This window comes from Mobula hypostoma, chromosome 1, assembly GCF_963921235.1.
Source record: "Mobula hypostoma chromosome 1, sMobHyp1.1, whole genome shotgun sequence".
NCBI classification, from domain to species: domain Eukaryota; kingdom Metazoa; phylum Chordata; class Chondrichthyes; order Myliobatiformes; family Myliobatidae; genus Mobula; species Mobula hypostoma.
In genome coordinates, this window is record NC_086097.1 from 200776274 (window position 1) to 200794618 (window position 18345).

General features: G+C 40.6%; 1 protein-coding gene across 1 annotated transcript in view; it reads right to left on the bottom strand.

The window, feature by feature from the left end:
* Positions 1–18345, bottom strand: part of klhl14 (kelch-like family member 14) — a 160811-nt gene that overhangs the window by 12232 nt on the left and 130234 nt on the right. The window contains exon 7 of the mRNA XM_063041632.1: positions 10161–10319. Coding sequence (XP_062897702.1) covers positions 10161–10319 — 159 coding nt within the window. The remainder of the gene's footprint in view (positions 1–10160; positions 10320–18345) is intronic.

The window sequence follows — 18345 nt, forward strand, 5'->3', positions numbered from 1 at the left end:
GAGGGTTTTAGGGGACAGGCAAAATTTCTTTAGTTTTCTCAGGAAGTAAAGGCGCTGGTGGGCATTCTTGGCAGTGAACTCTGCTTGGTTGGACCAAGTCAGGTCATTTGTGATACCGACCCCGAGGAACTTAAAGCTTTTGACCTGTTCCACTTGCGCACCACCGATGTAAATTGGGTCGTGCGGTCCGCTACTCCTTCTGAAGTCAACAACCAATTCCTTCATCTTGCTGACGTTGAGAGATAGGTTATTGTCTTCGCACCATGCCACCAGGTTCTTAATTTCCTCTCCGTACTCAAACTCATCATTACCCGAGATACGGCCTACAATTGTTGTGTCATCAGCAAACTTATACAAACGTTTGTATATTGAGTTTGATGGAAACTTGGCTACACAATCATGGGTGTACAGTGAGTACAGCAGGGGGCTGAGTACACAGCCTTGTGGGGCACCGGTGCTCAGAGTGATTGTAGAGGAGAGCTTGTCCCCTATTTTTACAGCCTGGGTCCTGTCTGTGAGGAAGTTGAAGATCCAGCTGCAGATCTGAGTGCTAAGGCCCAGGTTCCGGAGCTTAGGAATCAGTTTATTTGGAATGATGATATTAAAAACAGAGCTCTAGTCAATGAAAAGGAGCCTTACGTATGGGTCTTTATTCTCCTGGTGTTCTAAGGAGGAACGTAAGGCCAGAGAGATGGCGAATTGCAAAGTGTCGAGGTTGACCGGTAGGCTGTGGTTGATGTGTGCCATAACCAATCTCTCGAAGCACGTCATAGCAATTGATGTCGGAGCCACAGGTTGATAGTCATTCAAGCATGCCACCTTGCTCTTCTTCGGCACTGGGATTATCGTTGCCTTCTTAAAACACGAGGGGATCTTAGACTGAAGCACGGAGCAGTTGAAGATGTCAGTAAACACTCTAGCTAGCACGCTTGCACAGGCCCAGAGAACCTGTCCTGGTACGCCATCTGGGCCCGTCACCTTCCTTGGATTTATCTTCAGGAAGGCCTTTCTAACGTCCTCCTTGGTGACGATGAATCTTGATGCCACCAGGTCCGGTTCATCCAGAGGGAGCGGGACGCTCCTCTTCTGTTCGAATCTTGCGTAGAATATGTTAAGTTCATCAGGAAGAGAAGTGCCACAGTTATTGATATTCCCAGCCTTTTCTTTGCGCCCAGTGATCTCATTTAGACCCTGCCATAGTCTGCTGGCATTTCTTTGGTTAGCCTGGGCTTCTAACTTGGCTCGATATTGCCTCTTGGCGCCCTTAATGGCTTTCCGGAGTTCACGCCTGGATTCCGTGTAGCGACTGGTATCCCCGGACCTAAAAGCCGCAGCTCTAGCCTTTAAAAGGGACTTGACCTCATAATTCATGCAAGGTTTCCGGTTAGGGAATACCCGGATCGTCTTGTGAGACACATAGCCTTCCGTGCATTTCCAAATAAAGTCCGTGACAGCTGAGGCATACATATATTCTTACGTTAAAGATGGCGCCGGTAACTGGTGACTTTGCACGTGCTCTCCCGAGCAAACTGCCCTCTCCACTATCCTATACCCGGGAAACCCTTCTAAACCTCCAATTTAGCAAGATCAAGATCAACAACACCCTGGTGAAGCTACTGACCGAGCTGGAGACCACCGCGCCAGAACTAATTCTTAAACTCCAGACCGCACCTGGACCCGACCAGCTAGGCCCACCACGTTCCCGGAGACCGGCGGTCTGCTACCGTGCCGGTGTGCTTGGAGTCACGGCCCATTCCGACCAGCACCTCTCCAGAGCAGACGATCACACAGGAGTGACGGAGGAGACCTCAAGGTGCCCCAGACGCTTCCCCGAAGCGACCACCATAAAGCCCCGTTGGTGGCCATACACAGCTGCTGGAAGTGAGGCCTAGTATATAGTTCTAGCATGCTCGTCCTGCTCTTAGAATCTAAGTATTAGCTTATAAAGGGAAGCATCCCTTTTGCCTTTTTAATCAGCTTATCAACCTTCTTGCTATCTTTATGTATCTATGGCAGACAGCCCACCCTGCAAAAACTCATTTCAGGGAGGTAGCACCATCAATTTGCAGGAGACTTCCGGGAGAGGTGGGATGTCTGCAATAGAGTAGCTCCTTAGCAGTCAGCCAGCTAGTTTAAATAATGTTCGCTATGCCAATGAACGAATGACACCTGTTAAACTCACCTCAACATGACTTTTACATTTTAACCCACCATGGGCAATAGAAAAGTCACTGTTGCAAACAGTGCAGCGAGCAACACTGTCATTATTTTTGACCCCTATTAGGCAGGGGTACACTTTAGTGTAGTCTGGGGTGACGTATGTTTTATATTTTCTTTTTTTGGAACACTCTGCCACTTTGACTTTTTTTGGAACTCTCTCGCTCTTGCTCTTGCTCTCGCTCTCTATCGCTCTTGCTTTCTCGCTCTTGCTCTCGCTCTCTCGCGCTTGCTTTCTCGCTCTCGCCCTTGCTTTCTCACTCTCGCCCTTGCTTTCTCGCTGTCGCTCTCACTCTCTCTCGCGCTGCTTTCTTGCTCTTGCGCTCACTCTCTCGCTCTGCTTGCTCTCAAAAAAATCAATTTCCAGGATATTGTATAGAATTTGCGGGCATCAGGGAGCCACTATTAATTTACGGGAGACTCCCGGAACTTCCGGGAGAGGTGGGATGTCTGCTATGGCCCTACACACCGAAGTCTCTTTGTTCCTCTTCACTTTTCAGTCTTCAACCATTACCTTACTTTGCTACAGCTCCCCAGATCGATTAATTCATACTTATTCAGGTGGAGTTCCATTAGCCATTTTACTTCTTAAATACCAAATAGTCTCCATCCACCTGTAGTCTGAAGCTTTCTTCTTCCCTATCAATTATATAGTATGACCAATTTTTCTACCTTTGTTTCTTTTAAGTCTGTAATATACAGTATTTAATCTTGGCCTCTAGATTCGTGCACTTTCAAAGATGTAAAACCAGATTAGAATTCCTCCTCTATTTTCTTTTCTGCCTGTATTCATCCTTTTGAATATTTCACATTCTTCCTCTTTAACTATGATGTTCCCTTCTTCTGTGTAAATAGCCACAAAAAAAAATAGCCATTGAGATCCTTAATCACCACTTCTGCCTCCACAAATTGGTGTCCTTTAATTCCCTGATTGGCCCTCTTCTTTCCTCGAAATATCCCATTGTTCTTTATACAATTATAAAACATCTTTAGATTCTTTACAACTTTTTCATAATATATTTTTCCAAATTTTCCTTCTACTATAGTAATGCCATCTGGATCCAATCTTTTGACCTTTCTGACCAGGCTGCCATGGACTCTTGTTCAAAGGTTTGCTTTTCCTACAATGGGAAAATGACCCTTATTGACCAGAATTTTCCCACGTTTGCTATTCTTTCTCCATCTAAATATTTGGATGTCTATCATATACTTCTGCAGTGTGTTTGCTCAATTGATACAGCTAAATTGATGTCCCTTTCAACATATCATCACTTCTCACTCCTATAATTGTTCCTTTAACCACTATCATCATACAAAATATGTTTTCCATCTCATTTTGTAATCAGAATCATTCCTTTCCCCTACAAGTTATTATTTAATAAAAGAAAATATATTACTCCTCTGGTTCACGTCCCTCCACAATGTGGTTCCAGCTGCTCATCATTCCCTTCCCATCGGACTCCACCTATCACCCACACTCCCATTCGTACTACTGCCAACCTTTCCTTTTCCGACCTAAAATGTTGACTTGCACCTTTTGCTCTTCAGATGATGCTTGATCAATTTGAGGTCTTCCAGTGTTATATTCTTTTTCTAGATCCTAGCAACTACAGTTTCTTTTTGTCTCCAGATGCCTACCTGTGCTTTCAGCTCATATTCATTGCATTTAAACACACACCATTAAGCCAGATCAGACTCCTTTTTTGTCTAATTTCCAATTGCTCCTTGCTCTGCCTTCCAAATACTCTCATTAGTTTCTGTCTTTCATTTCGAGCATTGCTTCTCTCCTTTCTGAATCTTTGCTCACCTTTGCTGTGGTTCTGGAGTCACATTAAATTAACTGACCCCTTCCACCAGCTCAAATTACCAATCTGCTGTCCCAATTTTGCATGAACAATACGCAAATTTATCATGAGTGTGCTAATGCAATATACTGGTAAGAAGATGGCAAATCAGTTGAGCTATACACAAGAACATTTATTATACAAATTAAATACCATTTACTGCAGTGGTCTTCCCTACAAATTTATAAATTAAATGAAAATCTGACTATTTAATATAAACAGCAGTTGCAAGATTTATTGATTACATAAAAGCAGCTGCTCTTTTAATAAAGGGGCCGATATTTAATCAAATGGTTTTTGAAATTTAGAAATAACGCAAGCAATCAGAACAGAACAATATATCAAAGACATTAAATAATACGAGGAGAATGACCTCAAAAACTATAATTTAATAGAAATAAAACTTGCAAAAATATGAAAAATATGTGACAAATGAATGTTTTTAAATAATGTCAGTAAATTAAATAGGGCTGGCATAATGAAGTGATTTAAAGCAGAGAGTGAATAAACGCTGAACTACACAGATTAACTTCCCTGTAAAATAATTAATCTGAAATAGAGCAGCAGGGTAGGTGAGTACAGCTGTGTGACTGAAGCTCAGTGCTTGGCAAAAAATAGCAGAGCTGATTTCAGACCAGTCCTTCCCATTCTTTAGCCATTTTGAGCATCAAATAGGCATCCGTGTTTCATGCTCAACTTTGTGGCATGTAGCACATTTGCAATGTGCTAGGTAGGCAGGTCAGAACATTGATCTAACCTCAGGATTGCTGTTTTGCAACTCATCGCTACACTACACTCCTTCAGCTGAGAGTTGTGCAAGAGGGTGAGCTCCATCCCTCATAAAAAGAATCATTCATTACATCTACGTTAGTTGTTGAATGATTCTTGCTGCTACTGTGCTTTCCACTGTTTTAAGCATTATGTGTGGCACGTAAGTCCACCAGGAGTTATACAGAAGGCTCTGAAGAACTTTTTATTGAACTCAGGCTTCTATGCAGACTAGTTACACCCAGAAATGCATACAAAAGAAAGATTTTATGACAGTGGAACCTGAAGACACAGTGTGTTTATATTTTCAGAAGACATGTGACATATAAAATTTTCGTGCACGGGAACAGTATTATGGGAAATGTGTTTGCAATTAATACGTGGGTCTTTCTCAAGCTAGAAGGATATGACCAGTGGAGTGCCCTAAGGTTTAATTCTTGGCCCTCACTTATTTATCATTAATAGTAATGATCTGCAGAATTTAAGATAACCAAGTAAGAAGCATGAATGAGGCATTCAGCTTAAACATACAGTACATCTCAGAGGTGGAACACCTGTGGCATTTCAGAATCTCTCAAATTTGGACACTTAATCTTTTTAATCTGCAGTTAATGGAGACTCTGGGGCTGGTGGGTGAGATATTTTAACAGCTGAGAGTACTGAGCTTTGCATGCAATAGTGGTTTAAATTCACAAAAGTACTTGGCAAAGAAAAACAATATGCAAACTCACTGGTTCCCAGATTCAAGCCGAGCATGGCAGGCAGGGATTGAGGATGTCACACGAGACACAAATTGGTCATTAGGATATATTTTAGCAGCAGCATCATGGTTTAACCTAGGGTGTGTGGGCTTCCTGAGCCTGCAGAAACTGAAGCTTACTGAAAGCAGAGGAGCAGTGGATGAAAGCTGAACAGCTTAAAATGTAATCTCCCCATAAGCTCTGCATGCTCCCAGCTGTTCTCCCAAGTGACAGTAGCTGTATTGATTCATTTCTTGACAAGCTTGGAGAAGTTTTTAAGAGGACAAGTGTTAACCTTATTCTCTATCTTCCTGCTTTTAGATATTTTTACTTGCCTACTGCAGCTCGTGATTCTTCACTGAGAGTTTAAAAAAAGTGCAGGTGATGCAACAATAGAGTGGGGCCAGAGGATCAGCTGCCCAGCTGTACCACAGGAGCAGCAGTGCCTGTTACCAAGTATCGTGACAGAAGAGTAACCTGCAGCAACCTCCGATCTGCTCACAGGAGGCTCAGCTTGCTTGCCTTGTCAGATCAGGCCTGGCTCAGGAGGCTCAAACTATCACAGTCAGTGGTGACTGAACTTTGATCCAGACTTACTACCTGTTGAACTCGGTGAGCATGCTCTGTCTGTGGCTGCCAAACTGATGCAGCTCTCAACCTCTACAAATAAGGATTATTTCAAAGTTCTTCACGAGAAGCACCTTAGTCAGCAAATATTGTTGTGTCTTTATTATTTTAGAGATATGCCCTTCTGGCCCAGTGAGTCCGAGCTGCACATTTACACCCATATGACCAACTAACCTCTGAATCCGTATGTCTTTGAATTGTGGAAGGAAACCCATGTGGTCACAAGGAGAACATGTAAACTCCAAACTGAACCCAGATTCAAACAACTTCTCCTTCAATGTCGCAAAAACAAAGGAGCTGGTTGTGGACTACAGGAAGAATGGAGACAGCCTAGCCCCTATTGACATCAATGGATCTGGGGTTGAGGAGATGAACAGCTTTAAGTTTCTCGGCATAAACATCACTGAGGATCTCACATGATCTGTACATTCCGGCTGTGTGGTGAAAAAAAGCACAACAGCGCCTTTTTCACCTCAGACAGTAGAAGAGTTTGGTGTGGGCTCCCAAATCCTAAGAACTTTCTATAGGGGCACGATTAAGAGCATCCTGACAGGCTGCATCACTGCCTGGTATGGGAACTGTACTTCTCTCAATCGCAGGACTCTGTAGAGAGTGGTGCGGACTGCCCAGCACATCTGTGGCTGTGAATTTCCCACTATTCAGGACATTTACAAAGACAGGTGTGTAAAAAGGGCTCGAGGGATCAATGGGGACCTGAGTAACCTCAACCACAAACTGTTCCAGCTGCTACCATCTGGGAAATGGTACAACAGCATAAAAGTCAGGACCAATAGGCTCCAGGACAGCTTTTTCCACCAGGTCTTCAGACTGATTAACTCATGCTGATACAATTGTACTTCTATGTTATATTGACTATCCTGTTGAACATAATATTTATTATGAATTACTATAAATTGCACATTGCACATTTAGACAAAGACGTATCGTAAAGGTTTTTACTCCTCATGTGTATGAAGGATGTAAGTAATAAAGTCAATTCAACTCAATTCTGACACTGTAATAGCATTACTCTATCCGCAAAGCTACCGGGTTGCCTGAGTTACACTGTAATGTGTATTAGGTAGATAACTAATATCTTGTTTGTGAACTCTGCTGCATGCACTGAATTTACCATGGAAGATGCAAGCCTGAATGAGAGGAGGTTTGGCTTTGCTCTTTGGAGGGATAGTGCAGGGACATTATTTCAACGTGTTCATCTCTTCACTAACACAGAGCTTGCATCCAAACATCCTTTCAGGCAGCACCTGAGATTCCAGTTGATTAATTGCCCCAGAGATACAGTAGAACTGAGAATTTCCAGTGATGCTTCTATTTCTGTACACATGATATCTAAGGCACGGTGTATAAACCCACTTATTTATCTAGTGTGTACTGGATGTGGGTGGAAAGGCTTTATTTTCTAATATCACATTCACAGAGCGACCTCTTCTGCTCCGGTTCTCCTCCCGCTGCTGCCTTGAGAGATGAGTGAAGGCCTTTTGGGAGAGTGACGGTATGAATTGCAAACTTGAAGCTGGGAATTTTTATGATTTTGCTTACACACATGATCAGTTTTCATCCTTACTAATATCCATTTCAGATGAATGCACATACTTACGCCTCAAGGTAGGCGGCATTTCAAGAAGCCAACTCACCACTACTTTCTTAAGGGCAATTGGGATGAGCAATTCATTGCCGGCTCAGCCTGTGAGCCCACGATTATTATAATATTATAAATTATAATAATCTCTGATGGCTCAATGAGGTAAGATTCTATCACAAGATAGGTAAGATTCCCATCTCTCCTTCAGATGCTGTGTATTCTAATTTCCCAGCTATCTCTATAGCTTCCTTTTAAGTCAGTTTTAGTGGCTGATGGCTGGAGGACCACCTCAACCCCTCTGCTCCTCTCCAGTTTTCTGCACCTTCTTCTGGAAGAAAGGAAAGGAAAGACTGGAGAGTGAGAAGGATGCTGTACGGCACAGGTGGATGGAAGCAGTGTGTGTGTTCAAGCTAGGTATCAATGAGAGTCATGATCCTGAAAACAGATGAGACCGATGTCAGAAAAGTTGCCCAGTCCTGATGAAGGGTCTTGTTCTGAAATATTGACCCTGTATTCCTATCCACAGATACAGCCTGACCTGTTGAGTTAATCAAGAATTTCATGTGTGTTACTCTGGATTTCCACCATCTGCAGGACCTTTTGTGTTTATGCTCCACTGATGAAGATGTGATCAAGCTCATATACAGAGAGGGGTATGTCCACATGCAAGAAAATGTGGTGTGAGATCTGATGTGTTATAATAGAATTAAAAGGGAAGAGTAAGGAACTTAGATTTGCCTGCACACCTGGGTACTTGTTCTGTTGTGCCCAGCTTTGCTGATCTGGAGCACGGAATTGCGCTCTTGTTGTTGTCTTTACAAATACCTCCAGGCAAGACTTCACCATGTCAGATACAGGATTCTTTCTCCCATCGGTAGGGAATATGAGGCCCCTGTATCCCATTGCTGCCTTCAATACAACATCTGGCAAAGCTTCAGTGAATCTGGGGTGGCAACTCATTTGTCCACTGTCCCTTTACTTCTGCTCATTTGTAGTGTATCCAGAACCCATCAAACGTAATGCTTGAACTGTGCCTTTAAAAAACCCAAGTTGAAATTGATGCATGCCTGTTGTCATCGTGTCTGTTCTGCCTAATTGGTCAGAAAACCAGAACTAATGTAAGTGGAGCAGCTGAGAAATGCTGCCTAGAATTAAAAAAAAAACAGGTGTCCCACCCACAAGAAAGACTCCCCAAACTATTTTCATTGCATTGCAAAATTAAAATCAACTCTCACAGCAATGCAGTTTCAAGACCAAAATGTTCATTGAGCATGTAGTGTCCCCAGTACCACAGTGATTGACTCGTAATCATTGGAAAGGCAGATGAAAAAAAATGTTTCAGCAACAAGTTCAATTAGAAAGTTCTGTTGCAGCTTTAGAAAAGTCTGTTTAGACTACATGACCATAAGATATAGGAGCAGAACTAGGCCATGTGGCCCAATGAGTCTGTTCCACCATTTCATCATGGTTAATTCATCTTCCCTCTTAGCCTCAATCTCCAGCCTGGTCCCTGACCAATCAAGAATCTATCAACCTCTGCCTTAATGTGGTTAGGCTACATCTGGAGTATTGCATTTAGTTCTGGTCACTCCATTATGGGAAGGATATGAAGGCTCAGGATGCTCTCTGGATTAGCCATATGCTATAAGGATCGGAAAACTAGAGTTGTTTTATCTGGACTGAGTGAGGCCAAGAGGAGGTGATAGAGTACAAGGCTGGTCTTCTTTTCCAGGGGTCAAAGTGTCTGATATGCATTTAAGGCAAGAGGTGGAAAGTTCAATGGAGATGTGTGGGACTGGTTTATTTTTATACAGAAAGTTATGAGGGACTGGAATGAGTTTCCAGGGCTGGTGGCAGAGGCAGGTACAACAGAAGCATTTGAGGGGCTCTTAGATAGGCACATGTCTATACAGAGAATAGAGGCATATGGGCCATGTACAGGCAGGAGAAATAAGCTTAATTAGACATCCTTAGTCGAGCACAACATGGGCTGAAGTGCCTGTTTCTGTGCTGTACTGTTCTATGTTCAATGTTCTAATGCTTAAGTTGACAGGGAAATCATTACCTGGTAAAATCATGGTATTAAGCAGGTGTTGATAATTGGCAAGTTATCCATGCAGTTTCTATATTTTAATGATATAGTTAGAGCTAAACCCGATAAATGTATCCTGGTTTCATCCAATGGACAAGAGCAAATCTACAGCAAATCCATTGTAATGTAAATGCACTGATAGTGGCTTCAGGCTTAACACCTCCCTGTTTTTCTCCTAAATACAATATATAGTTGGGCTTCCAATAATGTGGCCCATCTCATATATAAAATCTTCATAATCCAGTACCTTCATCATCAGTAAAGCACACCTTTTAAATGGTTTCCCCCAATAGCGTACAGACGATCATTCACCACTGCCAGAACGTGAATGGCCCGTTTGGTGTTCATGTCTTGTTTCCTGGCCCATACGTCCATGATTGGGTCATAGCAGTACAGCCATGACACATATTCACCATTGTGAACGCCTCCTGCAAGCAATAATCCATCATCAATATTGGACAATATTTCACTTTACATATGATGTTTCCATTTTACTAAGAGAATGTACTTTCTCATTGAACACTAGAAATATGGAACATAGGTGTACAATGATAAATAACCTGGAAATTATTGCAACTGATATTATATGAATGGCAAATGCTCACATCAAATTTCTTCCTCTGCTAATTTACCACAAGTGTTTTGTCAATTAAGAATGACAAGTTAATGTCTTGGTTAAGATAGTGGAGACAGTAATTTAATACAAGCTTTATGTGAGAGCACTGGGATTGATACTCTGACAAGAATATTCATTAAGGACAAAAGATAAATCTTCATCATAATCTCTCATCAAGGAATTGCATAGGGTTTACTATCTAGTCTATGCTTTGGAGTTAATAATGTCTAAATTCAGCTCACCAAACAGTTCTGTACAAACCAGTTTAATTATTTCTGCAACCTCCTTTCAGTCATTGAGTGAGTGAATTATCTTTTTTTTCTAACATTCAAAAGTCAGTTAACAAAATTATGAACAAAAAATGTTTATGATCATTATAATTCTAGTTAACAGCTTTTAAACTTGTGTAAGAAAATAATTAAAATAAGTACATGAATGTGTATGAACTTAATTAAAAGATGGAATTGACTGACTAAATAAATAATGAACGTAGAAGGACAGTTCTGTATTTTAGCTTTTGATTATAAATTTGCTGATTATAAATTTACAATTCGGATCAGTGCCTGAGATTGTTATGAATTAGAAAGATTGAAGATTATACTTCCTGGATTGCTTACAAGAAAATACCATAACATAATCGGTTCAATGAATTGATTAAATATTAAATGTACATGCTTCTCATTTATAATGTATTCAGATCTGATATGTCCAGTTTATGACCTGGCACTTTGGTGTTGGGTAGCACAATGACCTGACTCATACAAGGTGAGGAATATTCAGAAATCAAATAGAAAATAGAAGATAGATGGCAGTATTAAATAAAGATATTTCATAGCTTTGAATAGAAAGGCATGTTTGAGGATTCAAAACAGAATCTTTTTGATTGTTGTGTGGAGATTAAATTACTAGAGTAGTAATTCAGGGACTGAGTTCAAATCATAGTAGCCATGGAATTTAAATCCAGGTTAATAATCCTGAAGTTAAAAAAATCACTAATAATGACAATCTCAGAATTACAAGATGGTTGCAAACTCCATTCAGTTCATTAATGTCCCTCAGAGAAGGAAATCTGCCTCTTTACCTAATCTAGCCCAAGTATGAATCTAGACTAACACAAACATGATTAAATACTCTCTGAGTTGATCCAGTAATATAACAATATAACCATACAACAATTACAGCATGGAAACAGGCCATCTGGACCCTTCTAGTCCGTGCCGAACTCTTACTCTCACCTAGTCCCACCGACCTGCACTCAGCCCATAACCCTCCATTCCTTTCCTGTCCATATATCTATCCAATTTATCTTTAAATGACAACATCAAATCTGCCTCAACCACTCCTGCTGGAAGCTCGTTCCACACAGCTACCACTCTCTTGAAATCCTCGAAATCTACACATTTCAAGGATAATTAAAAAACGGAATAAATACTGGCCTTGGCAGTGACACCCAGACTCTGGAAAAGTGGATAAATAGAAAATAATGAAGAAGCAGTAGAGGAGCTCGAGGTGCTCATTGTACACCATTAGGCATCAAATGGAAAGCATGCCTATACCACCAAATGAACCATCAAGTTTACAGATGACACCACAGTGATTGGATTAATTACAAAAGCAATGAAAGAGCATACAGAGGTGCAGAAACATCTTCTGCTGGATGGTAGGAGATTGAACAGGATGAGTCCATCATGATTTTGTGAGCCTGCCATAGCTAGATGGTTTCCATATCTGGTAGTTGTTGTCCCAATGATGTTCTGTGCTGTCGTGATCACTCACTGAAGTGCTTTTTGGTCAATCTTGTTGCAGCTAGTGTACCATACTGTCATGCAGTAGATCACCTGTACAATCTTGGACCATCCAGCAGGACATACAAAAACATCTCTGCATGGTTATCCAGAATGAAAAACAGAATTTTCCCTAGGGCTGCTGTGTAACTGAACAATGTCCCATTTTAGAGTTGTTCGTTTTTAATTCAGTTGTAACTTAGCTGTCACTCTAAATAACTCAGACATTGTTTTAAAGTTAGTCATTGTGTTCTTAGTAATTGAATTGCCAGAGTGCTGGTTTGCCCTGAATGGAGAAGCACTGTAATCTCATTGTCCTCAGCAATGACGATAAACCTCTAATGAACAAACTAACCAACTAGTTCTAGGCAAACAGGAGAAAGATGCATGAACTCATAGTAGAGACTTGGGAACTTCAGAAATCCTGTTATAAGTTGGGAAAATTGTACTGTGGGTACTTTGGGTTCATAGTTCAGAGAAAAACCAAATTCCAAACACAAAAGTACTGAGAAGAACTGTAAAAGGAAATGAGGGACAAGGAGAGAGTTCAAACACAAAATAAAGGGCAGTATAAAAGTAGATCCCAAAGTCTTTTATTAATGCATCTAAAGTAAAATCATGGAAGCCAAAGGCCTGGCTGAAATGTTGCGTTTCTATTGCTATGTTGCTGTGATGGTTCAGCAATGCTTTTCATTACACTTGTGGTCAGATGTACTTGTGCAGGTTCTTGTGCAATAAAACGATAACATTCTTGTAGGAGTAAGTATAGAAGATAAAGTATAAATGATAAAAATAGATGAAAAAACACCCATTAAAATGATTTTCCTTTTTCTCTTTGCCCTTAATGCTAATACTTGCAGAATTTTCTTTGCAGCTATTTCATTCTGTAAAACATTTAATTGCATGTTGTTTCCACACTGTCTCCATTACTCCTTCATTCTTTAACAAAGCACTAAGTCATATATTGATTCTATATGGTCTTAAGTAAAGTGGGATAGTATTTTACCGCCACACAAAATTGCACAGTTAAAGCAATTATCATGTCACAGAACAAATTGCTGGAAAACTCAATGGGTCAAACAGCATTTATGGAGGCAGAGGGATAGTTAATATTTCAGATCAAGACCCTGCTGCTGGATCTGGTACAAGATCTCTTCCCAAAACATTGATTTTCCCTTCTCTTCCACTCATGTTGCTTAAGTTGCTAGGTTCCATCAGTTTGTTTTTGTCTCCATATTCCACCGCCTGCAGCCTCCCTTGTGTCTCCAATTCTCATACTACGTGGCCACAACCATTTTTGGGAGGGCAAAACTATGTTTGGTGTGTGTTTCATTTAGATGCCACTGGGAAGTTTTGGGTTTCATATTCACAAAATAATCTGCAGATGCTGGGCCCAAAGCAACACTCACAACAAGCTGGAGGAACTCAGCAGGTCATCCTGACGAAGGGTTCTGGCCTGAAACGTCGACCGATCTTTTCCACGGATGCTGCCCGACCTGCTGAGTTCCTCCAGCTTGTTGTGAGTGTTGCTTGGGTTTCATATTAACCACAGTGGCATGGCAACCCTATTACAGGTTGAAGCTCAGAGTTCAACTCCGATGCCTTCTGTAAGAATTTTGTATGTCCTTCCCGTGAGCATGTGGGTTTCCTCCGGGTGCTCCAGTTTCCTCCCTTGTTCCAAAGACGTACTGGTTAGTATGTTAAATAATCAGTGTAAATTGTCCTCTGATTAGGCAAGGGTTAACTAGGTGGTTTGCTGGGTGGAGCAGCTCATACAGTTCCATAATGCATCTCTAAATAAATAAATCAATCAAACACAGCTGCAGCCTATTGGCAGACTATTCAAGTCCCCTGCTAAGCACAATAGCCAAGTGCGCCTGTGAGTGACAAATGATCTCAATGGGGTGAAGTTCTGTCTTACTATGGCTAAGAATGCCTTGCTTGGTTATTATTGACCACTGGACAATGTATGGTATAAATGAATAGTTTTTAGTTGCAGGATATCTATTTTTAGCTGAGAAAATAGTGGTCTGGCCGACAGTTGATTATTTCATTCAGAATCACATCCTCCTGCTGAGCACATTACAGTCCTAATTACACTGTATAGTAGTATGTAATATGGGAGGGTCATATCAATGTCAAGAAGCAGAAGGTCATTAGTATCTGGTTTAGAATCCTTGATCAGAGTAGATTGCTAGCAGGGTTTTGAGCCCATTTTGTGAACCCAGTTCTTCTTTGGCACATTCACGAAGCTTTGATTGCATTTTATGTTTTAATTGAATATGCATAGTGATTTTTAACAAAGTCATTCAAAAATTGTCTTTCTTTTAATGGATGTTCCTTGAGCTGCTCTATAATTTCAGAATTTTGATTTGATTTCCTATTCTAACAATTTCTGTTAATCCCCTTTTTTTCCAACTAAATACTGGAAACAAAATCAATTGCAAAAGAGCCAGGGAATGATTCCAACTGGGTTGCCTTTGTAACATGCCAGCAAGGCTGAAGGCCTCCTGCTGCACTCTAACAAATGTACGATTGCATGATTTTTTGTGATTGATGGGTTTCTTTTTGCAGTGCCAAGTCTGAATTGCTCATTTACTGTTGCCCAGGCAAAAGGGAATGCAATTTACTATAACATTCAAAACATTGGTTTGCCCAGTATATGAGAACTCTGATTTTCATCCCTGCTGACAGTGAGGTATTTTGCCTCTTTCCAACAGTGTTCTCCCACAAAATGCAGTAGGGAACATTTGAGTAGCTGCAACATTAATCTAATCTTATCTTCTAGAAATCAACCGTTCTCAGATTTAAACTGCTCCACTGACAGTTATTACTAATGCTCAAAGCTCTAGAGTTCCTTCCTAAACCATGTAGCTTTTGGCTCCATTTCCTTCAAGATGACAATATCAAATCAGATAATGAAAGGGAAACTTTGTTTGATTAATTTATTGGAGTTCATTGAAGGAGTAATATATGTTGTAGATGAAGGGAAACTTCAGCCGCAGGGTGGCTAATGTGTAGAATTAGCTGCAGGCAGTCATTTAAGGCAGAGACTGACAGATTCTTGATTTGTAAGGGAGTTAAGGGTTACAGAGAGGTGTGAGAATGTCAGTCAGAAGGAAAATCAGCTACAATGGAATGGAAGATCAGGTTTGATGGGCTGAATGGTCTAACTCTGCTGCTATGTCTTATGGGCTTATGGTAAGGAGAGAAGTTTAGCTGATGAACAGGAAACCAAGGGTTGTCATGAATGGGTATTTTTCTAGTCAGCAAGAGAAGTGAGCAGATGCTGAAAAGCGAAATAACAAATGAGTGAAGAGCCAAGTGTATGGTTGTGAAATATGCTGTTGACTAAAGAGCAAGTAAGAAAGTAAGTTTTCAAGAAGCTATAGGGAAGCAAAACAAAGGGTTAATTGAGTGCTTGAGGATATGGGAAATGGAGTGTAAAACACGAAAATGTGAAACTCTTCATTTGGCAGGAAAAATAAGAAAAGGCACATTATCTAAATTATAAGAGATTGCAGAGATCTGAGATGCAGAGGATGTTTTAGTTTATGATTCACGAAAAATCTGCCAAGCTCTTCTGGCAAATAAGGAGGAAAGATAGCAGAATGTTATTGTTTATTGACTGGAGAATTGAGTTCAAAAATAGGGAGATTATGCTTTAGATATAATAGGTGTTGGTGAGACCACATCTGGAGTGCTTTGGATAGCACTGGTCTCCTTTGTTGAAAGCAGTTCAGCAAGTATTTATTAGGCTACCACATGGAATATGTTAGCTGTCTGTGAAGGAGATGTCAGAAATGTTTGCTTCTATCTGTTGGAGTTTAAAAGACTGAGTGGTGATTTGACTGAAACATGTAAGATCCTGAGGGGTCTTAACAAACTAGATGTGGGGGTCCTCAGAGATTTCTTGCATCGACACCCCAAGTTTTCTTCCCCAATAATATGATTCTGAAGTCTTCAGCAGCTTTTTGATAACCCTTTCATATCCTCTATGTTAATTAATCTCATCAACTACTTCAGAACCCACTTTCCTTAATTTTTAAGTACTTCTTCTACCTTGCTCTAATCACCTCCCACTACCAACTCCTTCCCAGTTCAATCTACTCCCCAATCTCAACTCCAGCCCTTTTCAACCCTGAAATCCTGTCCTTGCACCGTGCCATCTGCGTCTACTTTACTTGGAGAAGTGGCCAAGAGAGAGCGGATGAAAGAGAGGAAAGTAAAATAATGACGGGTGTGGGTAAGGTAGACTTTCCCTTAGCAGGAGTAGAAAAAAACTCAAGGACATATATCAGGGTAAGGGTTTAGAGATTCAGAAGATGTCTTGGAGGGACCTTGTTGACACAGATTGAGGTGAGTACCTGAAATGCTCTGCCTGGGAGAGTTATGCAAGCGGGTGCCATTTAAAAAGAGTCTAGATAAGCACTTGAATCAGCCAGGCATAGAAGACTATGAGCCAAATGCTAGAAGATAGGGTTAACTCAAATGGGTATTCACTGGTTGGTGTGTACATGGTGGGCCAAGTGTCCTTTTCAATGCTGCATGGCCCATTTCCATGCGATATGATGCTATGATTCAGCTCCTGTCTACATTCCTTCCTGATTCCCACTGTTTTTTTTTCTACAACTCTGCCTCACCCAACACATCTCCTACTGTATAACTTCAGAAGTTGCTGATTCTAATACAAATAATTTATAACATGTTGAGCATTTTAGAACATCAGCCTCATACAACCTCACACTAAGCTGTCCTGTACCCAGTCATGCAATAGATTTAAAGATTTGAAATGTTAACTACATTTGTCTTTCCATAGCTGCTGCCTGGTTTGCTGTGTATTTTCACCACCTTGTGTTTTATTTCAGATATCCAACTTCCGTATTCTTCCCCATTTTACTTTTCCCTTTGTGTCATATGTTTTACTGTTTGATTGAATTTCTTGTCATTTGGTGTGTTATTAATTGATTTTAAATAAATTTATTTTACTGGATGAATGAGCTATACTAGTTCAGCCCATACTAAAAATATTTCTTGCAATTCAGCTTGTTTGTACTGTAACCTTGCTTATGAAATTTGTAATACAGAAATTCACTATTGGTTGTGCTCTCTTGATTACTCCAAATTCCTTTGAACTGGAATGGTAGAAATATTTAAGGCATCAAAATCAAAGTTCAAAAGCTCAAAGTAAATGTATTATCAATGTACATATATGTCACCATATACAAGCCTGAGATTTATTTTATTGTGGTAATCATAGTAAGAACAAGAAACACAATAGAATCAATGAAAGACCACACCCATCAGGGTGGACAACCAACTAAAAAAAACAATCCGTGCAAATGCAAAGAGAAAGAGGAAAAAGAAATAATAATACTAATAATAAATAAATAAGCAATAAACATAGAGAAGTTGAGATGAATAGTGCTTGAATCTGAGTTCAGTTCAGTGGGAATAGTTCAGTGATGGAGTGAGTAAAGTTGAGTGAAATTATCTCTCTGACTGTTCCTGAACCTGGTGGTGTGGGTCCTGAGGCTACTGTATCTTCTTTCTGATAGCAGCAGTGAGAAGAGAGCCTGGCCTGGACGGTGGAGTCCTTGATGATGCATGCTACTTTCCTACAACAGTGCTCCTTGTAGATGTGCTTAATGGTGAGGTGGGCTTTTACCCATATCCACTATTTTTTGTAGGCTTTTTCGTACAAGGGCATTGGTGTTTCTATACCAGGCTGTGATGCAGCCAGTCAGTATACTCTCCACCACACATCTATAGAAGTTTGCCAAAAGTTTTAGATGATATGTCGAATCTTCATAAACTTATAAGAAAGTAGAAACGTTGCAGTACTTTCTTTGTAATGGCATTCACATGCTGGACCCAGCACAGATACTCTGAAATTATAACACTGAGGAATTTAAAGTTCCACCACTGATCCCCAAATGAGGACTAGCTCATGGACCACTGGCTTCATCCTCCTAAAGTCAATATCAGCTCCTGGGTCTCGCTGACATTGAGTGAGAGGTTGTTGTTGTGGCACTACTCAACCAGGTTTTCAAC